This window comes from Stegodyphus dumicola, chromosome 3 (genome assembly GCF_044657685.1).
Source record: "Stegodyphus dumicola isolate Sdum_Otavi_A_Nest chromosome 3, ASM4465768v1".
Classification (NCBI taxonomy): Eukaryota; Metazoa; Arthropoda; class Arachnida; order Araneae; family Eresidae; genus Stegodyphus; species Stegodyphus dumicola.
In genome coordinates this window covers 31,879,552-31,895,717 of record NC_140770.1, presented here as the reverse complement: position 1 = coordinate 31,895,717, position 16,166 = coordinate 31,879,552, and the positions used below count along the sequence as shown (strand labels likewise).

Genomic DNA, 16,166 nt, shown 5'->3' with positions numbered 1-16,166 from the left:
CACTTACTTTAGACCGCGAGCTAATACAAGAATCCGTTCTTCGCGTCACTCCGCATGCGCGTAACGTAGGCAGGACGAGTCTTTTTGCTGAGAGGTAAGGTAGGTATGTAGTTTACGTGTGGTATACGTGATATTCTTTGGTTTTGTTGCATAGCGTTTTTTCAGCTGTGTTGCCACTATTAAAGTTCAAACCCTCGTATCTTTTAGAAATATATTTCTAATGGCTTTTTTGTATTATTATTGCTCTGCTTTGAGTGGTCTTTTCTATAAGTGCTTTGTTGAAATTTAAAGATTCAATGCTTTCTTTGGTCTAATTATGCTATAAAAACAAATTTCTACATTGGCATCTGAACTCAAATGTGGTGGATGAAAAATTGCCATTTCTTGGATCTCATGCCTCTTCTTCTATCGTATTATATGTGGGGTTGAATATAAAGAATGTCACATTCCCTCACATGTGCTCTTATGGTTAGCAAGTGGAAGATCTGCAGTTCTAATATTAACAAAGACACTTTTTTTTTTTTTTTTTTTTTTTTTTTTTTTTTTACACTTCCAATTCCAAAAATCATAATAGTCCTACAAACATACTAGTACTGGCATGAAATGGGTTTTATTTTAGCTATTGTGTGAATTTGTTTGCCTCTACAATAGATGCTGTGATGGTGAAAAGATACTGGATGGAATGACAGCAGACATTTTGATAATGGGGTTTGAGTAAGATATTCATTGTTATGAACAATAATGCATAACCTTACAGAGTAAATCTGGTGGATAACAACCTCAAAAGGGGACTTACAGTACAGCTAACATGGTGTAACCTTTAGATTTCCTTTACCTCAACCACCATAAAAAATCTTTGCAATATGCTTGAATATGATACCTCTGCCTATACAAACACACTCAGAAAGGCTAAAAACTGCCCTGTTAGAAGAATAACAGTTATTGTCTGTAGCAGATTTGAGCACTTAATTACAGGTATGGAATGTCACTGATTAGATTATAAGTTTCTACAGTTTGCATTACTTGGCTTACTTATTTTTTAAGGCATAAAATGCTATGTACACTGCGCAAAAAAAAGGGGGGAAGGAGACAGTTTTATATCTCCCGTTATACCGGGCCAATTGACGAAATTCAAATTGCATTTTTTAGTCTCGAAAGCGCGACTTAAGATATAAAAGGTAACCAAAAAAGTTTTTGCCGTTTTAGATAGTCAGAAAGAAAAAGTCATAAAGAAATAAAAATCACTGCTTATACTCAAAAGTAATCACTATTGACATCCAATGCCTTTTGCCAATGAGTGGTTAGCTATGCGATGCCACTCGTTGAGGTCTGGTCAATTGTTAAAGGATTTCTCACGAATATGATTGTTCAGGCCATGGAAAAGTTGGTAGTCTGTTCGCACAAGATCTGGGGAGTATGGTGGATGGGTTAGAGTCTCCCAGCCCATTTGCTAGATGGTGTCCCTGGCCTCCTGAGGACTTGAATTGTCATGAAGGAGTATAAACCAGCGCCTTTGACACGTCCATTTCAATCAATCGCTGTGCGAGTTATGTTTGAAGTACTAATGCAATGCGCTTTTATACCCTTGGTCTGTGACCAGACTCGCATCCTAACCACTTCATCACCAGGTTTGGTGACTATTTTGACGTTTATTTTTGTGTTTCTTCCAATGTCATTTCAGAAATGCCAAGAACTTTTTAGATTTATATAAAACATTGTTCTAATGCATTTTGACACAAAATCAGCATTCTGAAATGATATGCCGGTTTTCTTCCATATTTCGATTCTACGACTCAAATTATTTGCTAATATTAAATTTTGTAAAGTTTGGTTTAAAATTTACGGAGAAATTAAAAAATTTATTTTGGCGCATTTTATTTTTCAATTTGCGCCAAGAATAATTCACTTGATGAACTTCTCAATGTATAGAAACTTGTTTTCCTTTCTTTTTTTCATTGCACATGAGTGGAAAAAAGGTCATAGTTCATAGAATCAAATAATTTTAACAAAATATGTAAACATTTAGCATTATTATCGCTTATAACAAATATGCCGACTATCAAAACATGCCAATGTGTAAATTCACTTATATCTTAGGAATTTTTGAATAAAAACTATTTTTTACAGGTATGCTTATAAATACATCTACTTTAAGATAAATTCACTTATATCTCAGGAAAGTTTGAATAAAAACTATTTTTTTGCAGGTATGTTTATTAGGTTATAATTCAAAATTCTTTTTGAAAAATTTATAAAATTTAAAAATAAACTTTAAATATAAATCATAAAAATTGGCGAATTTTATTTGGAATGAACCTAAATTTCAATATATGAAAGAAAAATCATAAGTTCAATTTAAAAAAAAAAACAGATACTAATAAATATATACCAAATTCAATTAACATGCAGGAGCTAAAATTTTAAGAGCTAATTTTTTACAAACTACTTATGTGATTTTTACAAAACTTGAGTTGTAGAATCGAAATATGGAAAAAAATTGGCATGTCATCTCAGAAAAAGTCCGATTTTGTGTCAAAATACCTATATTGGAACAATGTTTTTAAGTTGAGCTTTCGAGACATGAAAAACGCAAGTTGAATTTTGTCAATCGGCCCAGTAGAACTGCAGATATAGAACTGTTACATATTTTTTGGTGCGGTGTACATACATAAATGATAAATATAGCTAAAATAAATTATAATGTTTTTAATCATTAAACTATAGGGTAAGTCCTTGAACAACATTAAAGCTTACTATTTGGGAATGGAACAACTTATACCTTTGGCACTGGTCACATTTTCACAAGCAAAATTCAAAGTTTCTATGACAAGTTACACAAACTCGATATGCACAAAAAAAAATGGTCTCTAGTTGGCAGTGTTCCAAGTGTGGGCAAATGTAATTAATCAATGTATCAAGATAAAACTCCGGCTGCTGCTGTTTGTTCATGGAAGAGAAAAGGCTCAAAAATCTTGTTATGTAGCATCCCACAACAAACATTCACTTCTGAGCTGTCCCGCTTGCACTCCGTTGTGACAGGAGAATTTTTAGATCCCCAAATGTGTATATATTAAGGCAGAAGAAACTATTAAGAAATGTTTTCAAGGAAATACCAACAGCGTGTTGTCATGACTGATGATGGATAAGATGAAAGTCTTTATTATAATTGTATTAAAACTGCTCAGAAATAAAATGGGTTAATGCAGTGCTCAAGGATACAACAATCATTCCAGCTGTGCACCAGCTAATGTTACATTTGATACGTAAATGCCACAAACTAGTTATTTTACTATTTCTGTATATTTTTTCTATGTTAAGTACAATTGTTTGGCTTATGGAAGTGGCCATTATTAGACATGACATCACACTGTGATATTTCACGGCTTCATTTTCATAGCACATGACATATGAAGAAAGCTTACTCTATCTATTCTAACCGCCATGGTGTCTACAACAACAGGAGAAATTTGTTCAGAGACTTTCTGGACACTCTATATACCTGAACTGCCTACTTTCATGTCAAATTTGGAGTTAATCAAAGCATAACATTTTCTGGTTATGTTTTATTTTGCTTTAACATGCTTATTTGAAAGTAGCATATTAAATTACTGCATTTTAAGTAGCAAAAGATGAGTTCTTAAAAACTGTATTCCAATGTATATAAATTTTAGTGGAAGAAGACACAAAGAAACTGCAAATCTGAACATGAAATTTTAATGCTTTTTTGTTGTTGCTGATGTAACATTTGTTTAAGCTTTGTTCTCAAAGCTTTATTACTGGTGGCATTAACCACACCTTCTATAATCCTGCACAATTTGGAGTAGTTAAGTAAGTAAACTTGTCTGTTGACAAATTCACATGCAATTATCATGTTACAATTTTTACCAGTCAGTTGCGGAAAATATTTTAACAAGGAAAAAATTTAAAGAACTAAGATGTCACTTTGAAAATAGAAAATCTTATCCAGTTCTGTGTTCATGCATACGCGAGAATCTTTTCAGTACAGTATAACACTGCATACTTTTAGAAGTAAAGAATATTTTTAAAGGCATTTAAGAAACAATGATTGGATTTAAATGCATAGAAGTTTGTAACTGATAAATTAATTCAATGTTTTTCAGTAATGCGTCTTAATTCTTTTCACCCTGCATATTAATGACTGACTGGTAGTCAAAACTTCGAAAAATTATTCATTTTCATGAATGGAACCGATTTATTTTACAGCAATATATTTTGTGAATTTCAGGCATTTCAGGGCTGATTGTGTAGTTGTATAAAGAAATAAATGACATTCTGATAAAATTACTAAAATATTATCAGTTTTGCAATAAATAAAAATTGATCACTTTTAAATAGTGTTTGAAAAGCTGGTTGGTCTAACTTTTTTCCCCTGATAAAAATTTCTAGATATCACATGGATCAGATGAACACTTTGTTGGTAATATTAAATTTGTTTCGTACAAAAAATAACTTCTTTCATATATTTACATACTTGTGTCAATTTACATATTTTGATCAGCTGATATGCAGAAAAATATCTCATTTAATATACTAAAAACAGCTACATTGAAAACAGTCTGGTGAGCTGGTATATTTTACAACATGTTGCTGCTGCTAAGACTGCTCAAAATGTAATCCATACTGGAAGCAGAGATTTTGTAAATTTTTTTAAAATATCATTAGATGGGAAGTATAACGATCAAAATCAGGGCTTGATGCTAGTAGCTTAATTTATTTCTAAAAAATTTCTAATTGCATGAGAGAATTAAAAAAAAAAAAAAAAAAACTTAGATTTTAAAATGCATTTATGCTATGTAAAAGAAATTATACTTAAAATTACATAAATAATGTTATTAAACCATCCAAAGAGTGAATTGCATGTCTTGGAATAGATATATTTTTCTCAACTGAAATGATTTATTAAGTGGTATCTTTAAAAGTTGCATATTTCATATAATAAGCTACACAGAAATCAGTTGATGCTATCTCATTAATGAAATGCAATATGACTGCTAATCCTTAAACATAATTTATTTGAATTATGGCTCAGTAAGTGCTGAAGAAATGAAGACTCATTCTAGTAGAGATTCATACAGATAAATGTATTTATTCTTAATAAAACTATCCCCCTCTCAGATTTACATCAACACAAGGCACTGCATACAGCTATAATTAAGGTACTCTGTAGTCTCCAGAACTTGCTTTTAAATGTTAAGGCTGCAGCCGGAAATGAACATTAACTGAATTTCAAAGAAAAGCTACAAATCTAATTGTCTCTAACAAACTGTTAAAATAATAGCTTTGGAAATTTTTGTTTTAGCATTCATATAATTTTACCATTCAATAATAATTATTTGTTCTTTTATCTGCAACATATTTAAATAAATATTTTGAAGATGTTAAATAACATTGGAAAAATTATATATATGAATAAACATGGAAAAAATTCCTGCAGATATGAAAATGAAGGTCATTCTGAAGTAACATATATTGCTAAAATGTATGGTTTAATTTAATTAAATGACATGTCTTGCATATTCACTATGAAGAATGCACACTTAATGGTATTTATTCTTAATCTAAACATCATTTATAGATAAGCAATATGAATATGGAAAAAATAGCTCATATTTCTGATATGGAAAATAGCTATTTTTACTACATATATGATTTTTTTAAAATTTCAGTACTTCTGAATGAAAACTTTTATGAAGCGTATATAAATTTTTAACTTATGTAAAACTATGATTTAAAATCTATATTATGCCTAGATTTTACTTCTCTGAATTTCAAATTTTGCTCTTTTAATAATTCTAAATGAAATCAGGATAGAAAATAATATATCTAAGCCATTAAGTACTTCAGATATGAATAAATCAGGAGATCATATTAACCATTATTATTAATCATAACCTCAAGGGACACAATCAACCCTGTATACCTGCAGATAATTTTATTTTATTTTCAGAGTGCAAATATACTGAAGATCACATAACACACAATACACAAAATTTAAGAAAATAAAAACTTTGGTATTCAAGCACAACAAATATACTTTTTTCCCTCCAAGCTATGGAATGTTACAGTGAATCATAGGTTTTGAAACTGCAATACTATGGTAAATAAATTTACAATTAAGAAATACAATTTTAAACTACATACATGACAAAATTTCAATCTATGTCTACTGAGGCATTCAAATACTCTGTAGAGATAACATTTTTCAGTATAAAATTCAGGAATGTCAATGAGTGTATCATTTAAAAAAATAAAGACATTATATAAGAAAATTTAACAATAGTTATCTTAAAGTACTGATTTCATTAAGATTACATCTAAAGATGTTGCAATCTGTTGATGGAAATATAAAAGAATTATATTGCATTCACTAATTTATACCCAGTAAAAATGTTCAACATGTGACCATACAAGAAAATAAAAGTTTTATGCCCATTATAAAGTCCCCAAATTAAAATCTAAAATTCAAAAATAGATTTTACATGTTTAATTATTAACATTATACTATTAAAACATTCAATTCCTTGTAAAGTCAGATTTCTAAGACAAAAAATAAACATTTATCTACTCATAACAGATACTACTCTTATTGCTTACTTTTTATAGAATAAATTAGGAACTCAACAATTTTGTGCCCAGATATGAGCTAATCATTAAAAAAATTACAGATATTACAAAATGATATAAGAAGCTATATTGATATTAAATACAAAATAAATTAGTATATAACACATGATAATGATGCAGCAAACACATGATCTGCAGCACATAGTAAATAAATAGAACATCTTACAATGACAATATCTGAATGGTTAATTTTTTAAATAAAATTTCTATAAAATAAAACAGCAAAATGGGCACAAGTTTTTGTTCCATAAAATTTTTTGCCATTAATTCTACTTCTCATATTTTGGCATTTATCAGTATCAATAAAAAGGGAGAGGCAAACTTACAGATGTAACAGCTTATAACATAGGAATGGCATTATTAACAAGCTCACATTTTTCTGTATTGATGCTCTTTGCAAGAAATCATTTTAATGCCAACTACAATGATGGATAGTATCTACTTCACTTTTTGGTTAACTATGATTTAAAGGCAATCTAAAATATTACATGAATGATTCTAGAAAAATGTTACAAATTTTGATTGGAAGACTGATTATGGGAGAGGGATAGGTAAATAGGGCACTTGTAAAAAATCATGACTGGACAAAAGTAATTTGAGCTAACATTTTAGAAATGAGAGTACACATAAACTTTTATTTTTTTTAAATTTAGAATTAGAAATTAACTCTAGAAAGCAAATGATTTTAATTAATTAGAATTGGATATTCCAATGATTCAAACCAATTTAATCTTAGCAATACGCACAAAGAAAAACGGCACACACTTGCAGTTAAAATTTATGGTAAAAATTAAAAACAATTAAGGACAGCAATAAAATATTTATCTTTAAAATGAACAGAAAATTTAAATTAGAAGTGTAAAAGGAAGACAATGCATGCATTTAAAAGCAATTCAAAAATGGTAATTCATTTGAGATATTCCCTGTCATTTTATTCAAAGTTAAAAACTTACCTAGCTTTTTACGTTTTCTATAAACAGATCTATTCCTCATTTTAACATACATAGTTACGATGAAAGCACCAATGTAAGTTAAAAAAAAATATTTTAAGTACCCACAAAAATTGTATTTCCCCCATATTCATTTATGAGTAATTATTTTTTTAAATAATTAAAAAAAGCAGCTTTATTTTTCTTGATGAACACTAGATCATGATATTTAAGAAGGTACAAATAAGGAAAACTAGAGGCAGGTCATAAAAAGGCACGAATCCACAAGATTTCACATTTTCTTGCGTTGAAGGCTTCTTTTAACAACTTAATCACTTTGCTGAGAAGTGAATACATTCTTACTGTGAGTCACAATCAGTGTCTTGAAATCCGTGCGTATCCTTCAGTTATCATAGCCAGAATGACAGGCCACTGTGTAGGTACGAAAAACGCAATACCTACATTTCTAAATCCTACAAAACTACAACTAAAATCTAAATCTAAATTTCAGACAAGGGACAGAACAATGCACATCACATCACCGTATGAGACATACATTTAACATGAAAACATGAAACTTATTGTCTTTAAACAAAAAAGAATTTCGCTGCAAAATACACTTGCAACACAAAAAAGTCAGTCATGTGTCACAATAAAATCTCTCCTGTACTTTTAACAGATTCGCTCAAGTGTGACACAACTTTTAGTGCATATAAAGAAACAAAATATCAATGATCCTTAAAAAAAGGATCCACATTCCACAAACCTTCAAATGTCAGTTTATTTAAGTTAAAAAACTACATCACTACGGTGTCCATAAAATCACTCATATTAAACTTGAAAAGTAGGGAATGCGTGTAGGCATTGGCAATCATTCTCTGAAACAAGTCTTTCTTGGGAAGGAAAATTCCATTAGCGAGTCAACAACCGACAACAGATGTCATGTAGAGAATCTCGAGAAATAACATTTGGGTTTAAAAAATAGCTTTTTAGATGAATAATAAAATAAAAAATATTCTCTTTTTAAACTTTGTATGAAGTCCATCATCATTTAGAAATTGAGGAAAGAAACCAATGTAATCAGACTGATTCTTGATCATCAGACTCTGAGAGATGTCCGAAGGTCAAGGAAATCATATACATGAAGAGTTGCATCAGTATGAATTTGTCCTGAAAGAAAATACATAAATACAGATAATTCACATTTTAAAAATGGAACTAAGAAAATATGAAAAATTCAAATCTCAACATAAAAAAAGTATATTAGGTACAAAGTCTGAAAGAAGATTTTAATTCTTTAAAAATATTTAACATTTAAAAAACAACTTAATTAAAAAATTTACTACTCCATTTAAAACAATGTTTATGATTCAGTTACCAATATAACAATTTTAAACCTTCTTTTATTAAAATAAACATATGAAATTTTCAATTTATTTAGCATAAAAATAAAGCTTACAATAATCATTCCAAATGTAACAAAATTTTATACTTCATAAAATGGCTGAAAATGTTGGATTGTTTTTTTAATCCATGTTTATACTGCAATTTTGATTTTTGAAAACAATTTAGAAGATAAGCATGCATATTCAAATATTACATTATTTTGGTTACAACCTTCATTATACATGCAATTGTTTTAAGCGAGATTTTGCAAATCTAAGAAACAAAACTTTGATACTTTTTTTTGTTTTCTATTGTCCAAATCATAAATACACAAAAAACTTGCACCCTGGAATGAAAACTTATGAAAATAAATGTTTTCTTCTCAAAAAAACTTTAAATTGCTTGCATTCTGCTATATGTTATCTTTTAAAAAATATATGATGGTTCACATTTGTTTTCCGATACATGTGTTTTTAAATTTTAATTGAAAATATCAGTTACTAAATAGAAGTGAAAGGATTTCATTTTCTTTTCACATATACTAATGACGATCTTTTTTAAAACCTGGTTGTTTTGCAAACCGTCACTACAAAGACTTTCACTAGTTTAATTTGAAATAATTCTTTAACCTTCCAGCACATGCATATGCGCAAAATTTACGACAAATTCAGTTTTTAATGCACATTTTTTGCAAATTGAATCCGATACGTCTGAAGGTCATTTCTATTCCTCCTTTCGACCCTTCCCCACATTATGGAATGTGGCAACAAGAAGTCATTTGACTTTTTTTTGTTTACTGGGATTTTGAGCAATGTGCAAGCTTTTTCATAAAGTTTATCACACGCATGTGCTCGTGAGTGAAAATTCCCCCAAATTTTTTTTCTCAAATATTTTGTAATTTTGTGTTATTAATTGTAGTGTGTTATTTTAATTTGAATACATTTGGCTATGTAAATTTTATATTGGTTTTCATATCAAAATGTTTCATAGCAAAAAAATATGTGCAACCAGCTGATTTTGCTCGCATTCTTCAAGAATAATCTGATGAATTAAAAGGAAGACAAAGAAACCTTTGGATGGGAGAACAATAGCAATTTCCATTCCTTATTTTCTTTTTTCTTTTCTTTTTCTTTTCTATTTTTAGAAGTAAATAAAAATATTGCAGAAGTAAATAATGCTAAACTTACTTTTTTTCCTACCAAGGTGTTTTCCTTTTTTATTTGTCTATACTTGCTTTTGATGAATATTAAAATTAGCTATAATTAAATACATTATTGCATTTCCATCTCTGTAACATAAGAACTTAAAAATAATTTACTTATATTTGAATGTGATATCATTTGCATTTTGGAATAATAAGCTTGATATTTTATTTCTTAACAAATTTACTATCAATATTCACTCATTCCTATCGTTTTTCGTGCCAAAAACGGTAAAATAACGGATGTTGTAAAAAATACGAGGCGCACGTGCTCATGTAAAATAACCAAGCATGCATGCTGGAAGGTTAATATCCTTAACATGTCGTTACGTTGCACAAATACACTGGATGGCAAGGAGCATTATCAATCAAAAGTAAAGCTTTTGGTTCTAGTTTTTTTTTTTAAGACTTGCAGTAGCATTTAACAGAATGCTCAGTCAACCAATTCTCTAAAATTTTCATAGTGATCCAAGATTTTTTATTGGACTCTCAAATTACTGGAAGAAATTTCCCTCATTGCTCTTGGGATTTTGAAATGATAAACAATCAGTGGCTTTAATTTAAAGTCTCCATTTAGCATTACCATTCAGGTGCTTGCTTTTTATCAACGTGGTAAAAACGTACGTTTTAGCATCCCCCCCCCAAAAAAAGAAGCTTGTTTCATCAACACTGAAAGCTAATTCAAGATGACAATTTCCTTGCACAATATCACTCGACATGTAACAGCTGGTCTGGTATTTCTATTTGCCACTTCTCCAGAAATCTGTTATGAATATTGTTTCCGTTTTCAAATCAATAGAACCACGCTTCGACAAGCTATGAAATTTTCACTAGTGTTACCTTTTTCAATCTGAATATGGTTCAAAATTATTCTCATTCTTCCCCATTATAATTGCTTAATTTAATTGCATATTAACTTTAATTGTCAATCTAGATGGGAAAAGCCATTTTTCCATTTCTCAATCACATTGCTTTTGGAACGGGTGATTTTTGTTGCTGAAGTCACCATGGTTATAAATGCCTGATGTTAAAATTTTTTCTTGATTTTTTAGAATTATGCGTATTGTTCAAGCAGACATTGCAGTACCAATATAAAATTGCTGTTCACCTGCACCTAATCATCTGAGCACTTGGCATTTTAATTTTCAGTCAAATGCTTTTTCTTGTTGCTTTATTTTCTTTATCTTCGGATTCACCCACTGTAAAAATTAAAATTGCCATATTTATCATAAAATACTGTTGCATGAGAACGGGTTCTTACTGGACTGAATGCACACAGAACCAATGACAGCTTGATAAAATTTATTTTCTCCAAAGAAACAATTTGCAGTTCTAGAACTTTACACAAAAGTACTCTTACACAGCTTTACTCAGTATAACAGAGCACAATCAGTAGCTACCATTTCAAACTACTAAGAACACTAACACACAATGCAATGCAAAAAGCGTACACAGACTGAAGCTCACACTGAAATCTGTCAATACTCCAACGTCTACACTGAACTGAAAGAATGACAATTCACTCCGGTCTTATACGGTTTATTCCCAGCCCCTGAGAAATCTCTAGTACCTTCCATTTCTAAAATTTACTGGAAGGCTTACATGGTTAAATTAGATATAAAGGCCAGATATAGTTATAATTACATATAGGGATCAATTACAGTTACTCAAGGACTGGACTTGAATGTTGCCACATTACTTTTAGCCAAAGCTTCTTCTCCAGACAAATTTCATGTTACATTTACAAAAGATATTATAATTTTACATAAATTTGACTAAAATTACTCATATATGCACAAAATTCGTAACACTGCCCTCTTCTCAAGGACTGTATGTCCCATGCAGTACAATGCCTGAACTGAGAGCCTTAACTTACAGCCAAGGAAAATCCATGCAACACTAAAATAATAATTTCAATAAATAAACACACAACAAATCAAATAATAAATAAATGCATGAATTTACAAATTTGTATAGATATAGGACAATGGTCTTAGTATTATACTATTTACAATATAGGGACTATGTACCACCATTTACTGGCCATAGTAAGGGGCTGGCCTCTTGTAATGAATGACTTCATGCTCAGAACATGAAGACTTATGGATACAAACTACGACATCGTTCATCCTGTTTAGACTGTCCCAGGGGTGACTTAGTATAGGAAAGAGGCCTTTCTGTCAAATCAAATTCCATAACCACACCTTGTCACCTTTGTTGAAATGATGTCCTGTTCTCGTATCATATCAGGTCTTCATAGTCTCCTTCGCCAAGTTCACTTGCTATCGTGCAAAATTGTGCATCATTTCTTGCTTGGAGATCTTGAATATACTCCTCAGGCTATGAAGGCCCATATGGACAGTGACCAAACAACAGATCACAAGGAAGACTAAGGTCATGATCAAAGAGCATCTGGGATGGAAAACAGTCAGTATCGCAGACAGCACTGCAATAACTTCTGGTTCCAAATGCGTTGGTTTTCGGAAACTATAAACAAGAGGTTGTTAAGGAATGTTCGATTAAACCTCTATACCTTGCCATAAGTGCAGATGTAAAGATATCGTTTAGATTCTGTCTGTTCCAAGTAGTTTACAGAGGTCTTTAATTAGACCTGAAATAAAATTCCTTTTGGATCAAAATGTAACTAAAGAGACAATCTAAACCTGGAAATCCAATGCTGCATCATTACCTCTGGTAACATGGCATCTTCTTGATCAGGGATAGCACTCACTTTAAGCCACTTTGTGAAGTAACCTATTCCGATGAGGATGTAGTTATTGTTATCAAGAGTTTGTGGCACAGTCCCCAAGATGTCAATTATATTTTCAAAAGACATTCCTACATACGTTGCAGCTTTCCTCAGCTGCTGTGTTTCTTCGGTCCTTTCCAGCCTGTATAAGCATGGCAAGAGTAGTACAGTACAAAGTCTGTAATCCGTACGTCCATTATTCGGAATGATCTATAATAAGGACCTCAAAGCCACAAACTTACGCATACGCGTTTGATGCGCGCGTCCGCTACGCATGCGCATAAAGCCAATAAAGCATTTACCCATGCGCGCTTCCGATAGTGAAGAAGGTTACATTGAAAGAAATGTTAATAAAGTAAACAAATAGATATTACGCTTTTTTTTTGGTAAATTTTGATACCCTTTAGATAATAATTGCTCTTTATTTCATAAATTATGGTTTCTTATTTTTAATTGTATAATTTCTGCATGTTATCTTATTAGATTTAAATTCATGATCTATAATACGGAAAAACCCCTAATCCGGAATCACTGAAGTCCAGATGAGTCTGGATTATGGACTTTGTACTGTACCACTTTTGCACATCAGCCCTTGCATTACTCCAGTAGAAGCACTCTCAAAGTCCAGGCGAACGCTTAGAAGTATTAGCTGCCACAGGAATGCTTCTCCATCATCTGATTCGAAATTTGGGTACAATACGCCATTTCGAATATAAAGCGAGTCCCAGAGAGCCCAATATTATTTTATCATAAGAATATAGATCAAAATGTTCTACCAGGTAGGTTTCCTATTCAAAGACTTCATTAAGACAAGTATGGGCTTAATGTTGCCATCTTCCAACTTCTCTCTATGGGTCTGGGTCAGCCGATATTGAAGTTGCAATTTGATGTGGGACCAGATTAACAAGCTTGTACTTTGCTTCAACCCTAGAACAATATTGGCAGTTTTCTGGACAGGGAATCAAGGGTTCTGAGTGATGATACTTTCCAAGGACGAATAATGATGTCATATTACTGGAGTCTCTATATCCATCTAGCTATTTGACATTCATGATTCTTAAAATTTAATAGCCAGCTGAACAATGAATGATATGTGCACAGCATGAATTTTCTCCGATAGATGTAATCATGCAAATGCTCTATGCCTTTAACTATGGGTAATCACCCATTTAACTTGCTCTAGTATGCTGCAACACGTTCTTCACCATTTATTTCTTGGGACAAGAACAGCATCGACACCTCAATTGCTCACATTTGTGTCAAGAATAAATGGATTATCGAGCTGAAGATACGTCAAAGATATTGAAGCTTCTTCAGTTCATGAAAGGCATCCTCATATTCTTTTGTCCACAAGAATTTTTGCTTGTTCTCTGTCAGTTTATGAAGAGGAATTGCAAAGGAAGTAATGACTTTCACAAATCTCCTGACACAGCCCCAGGAAACTTCTCAGCCGAAGGACATTTTCGGGAGATTTCCAATCTTTAACTGCGGCAGATTTTCTGGAATTGTACATACACTTTTGGCAGAGATAACATGTCCCTGGTGAGTCATTTCCTATCTGAATAATTTACATTTGGTAGGACTTAACTTTAGAATAGCTTCTTTCAATTTCTGAAGCACCTTCATAAAATTTTTTTTATGTTCTACAAAACTTTTCTTGACCACGAATCTATGTCTGATATACACAGATTATGTCATTTATGTATATCAGACAGGCTTCATAGAAAAACCTCTCAGCAGGTCTCCATGAGGCGTTCGAATGTTGCCGATGTATTATATAATCCAAACAGCATCATCTTGAGCTGTAAGTCCTTGTCTGGTAGTAAAAGCTGTCTTCTCTCAGTCAGCAGCTTATAATCTCTTACCTGCCAATATCCACTCTTAAAAATTAAGAGTAAGAGTAAGAAAAAAAAAAAAAAAAAAAAAAGCAGTTTCCAGAATGTGTTTAGAATGTCGTTAATTCTAGAAAGAGGGTAGCTGTCTTTCTTCATGATATCATTCAGTTCAGTTGGCAACAGACAATTCAAAATCTAGTTGAAGCATTCTTTTTAACCAAGATGGCAGGAGAGGACCAAAGACTTACAGAAGGCAAACTTACAAAAGGTACTACAATTTCACATATAATTTGAATGAAATTGTTTAAATATGCACAAAATTTGTAACATTATGTTTATATCTTTATACATACTATAAACACTGATAACTGATCATAAATAAACTGTGACAAAGCAAACATGAATTCATAATGAAATAATATTGTGGTTACCATCTCAACATACTTGCATTGAGACCAACAGCAAGATTAATATGCCATATACACTGCAAAACAAAGGTGCTAATTGGAGAAAGTGCCTCACAATGCGATAAACTAAACTAGTAATACCAATACCACACGATTTCAGGGATTCCTATTACTACTGCATAATACTGAAACAGCATTAAGTGAGGTCTTACAGTATACTGGCTCTCTTAAGATACTGAGAATGATAGGTATTTTGTTTTAAGAGAAATTATTCACAAAATCAGTACGTACCATGATTGGGATTTTCATTTCGATTGGTTATAGGGCTGAGAATACATATTTGGATCCTCATTTCCTGCAGTTGTACCACTAGGAGGAACACTGGCACTCATTGGATCCTGTAAAAGAAACATGTAACCACAACTGCAATGAAATATAGAAATGAAAAAAATAAAGTCAGTGAAAAATACATAATTCTGCACCATTTTTGAATCACAAACATGTAACAATTTCAAAATATGAAAAGGCAATGTAAGCAGAAAGAAATTTTTCTCCTTTTCACCGTTATATGCAGACGAAGAATCCATTAAATTTATACTACTAATTTTTGTTTAAAAGCTGGCAAATATTTAGTTTTAAAAAGATGTGTCAGAGCAAATGCACTTCCTATTCAAATGCATTCTACATAACCAATAATTTTCACTTAACTATGTGTTTTTAATTTTATACAACACAATCACTCCTCCCAACATGAAAAAATATGCATTACTGAAATTTTACATATGGCAAGATGGAGTACTTCTATTGCAAAGAACGCACAATAGAAAAATTATACAGCAATATATCATATTCATAAAATATTATCACCATGTAATAGTTTTTATTTTATTTAATTTTATTTCAACACTTTCTGCATACTTATCTATAAAATTATCATAAGAAAATGCTGTAAAAGAAAACTTTTTATAGAAGGGTAATTTGGAATAAGTGATATTACAGCTGTTGACAACAACT

At 31.2% G+C, this 16,166-nt stretch overlaps 1 protein-coding gene across 3 annotated transcripts in view; it reads right to left on the bottom strand.

Annotated features, from left to right (window-relative positions):
- Window positions 1-3,698: 3,698 nt before the first annotated feature.
- shep (RNA binding motif single stranded interacting protein alan shepard) overlaps window positions 3,699-16,166 on the bottom strand; it is a 220,221-nt gene continuing 207,753 nt past the window's right edge. For all 3 annotated transcript variants that reach the window (XM_085812706.1, XM_085812708.1, XM_085812707.1), the window contains 2 exons: window positions 15,444-15,550; window positions 3,699-8,744 (listed from right to left, as the gene is read on the bottom strand). In XM_085812706.1, the coding sequence (XP_085668832.1) occupies window positions 15,458-15,550 (93 nt within the window). In that variant the 3' untranslated portion in view covers window positions 3,699-8,744; window positions 15,444-15,457. The remainder of the gene's footprint in view (window positions 8,745-15,443; window positions 15,551-16,166) is intronic.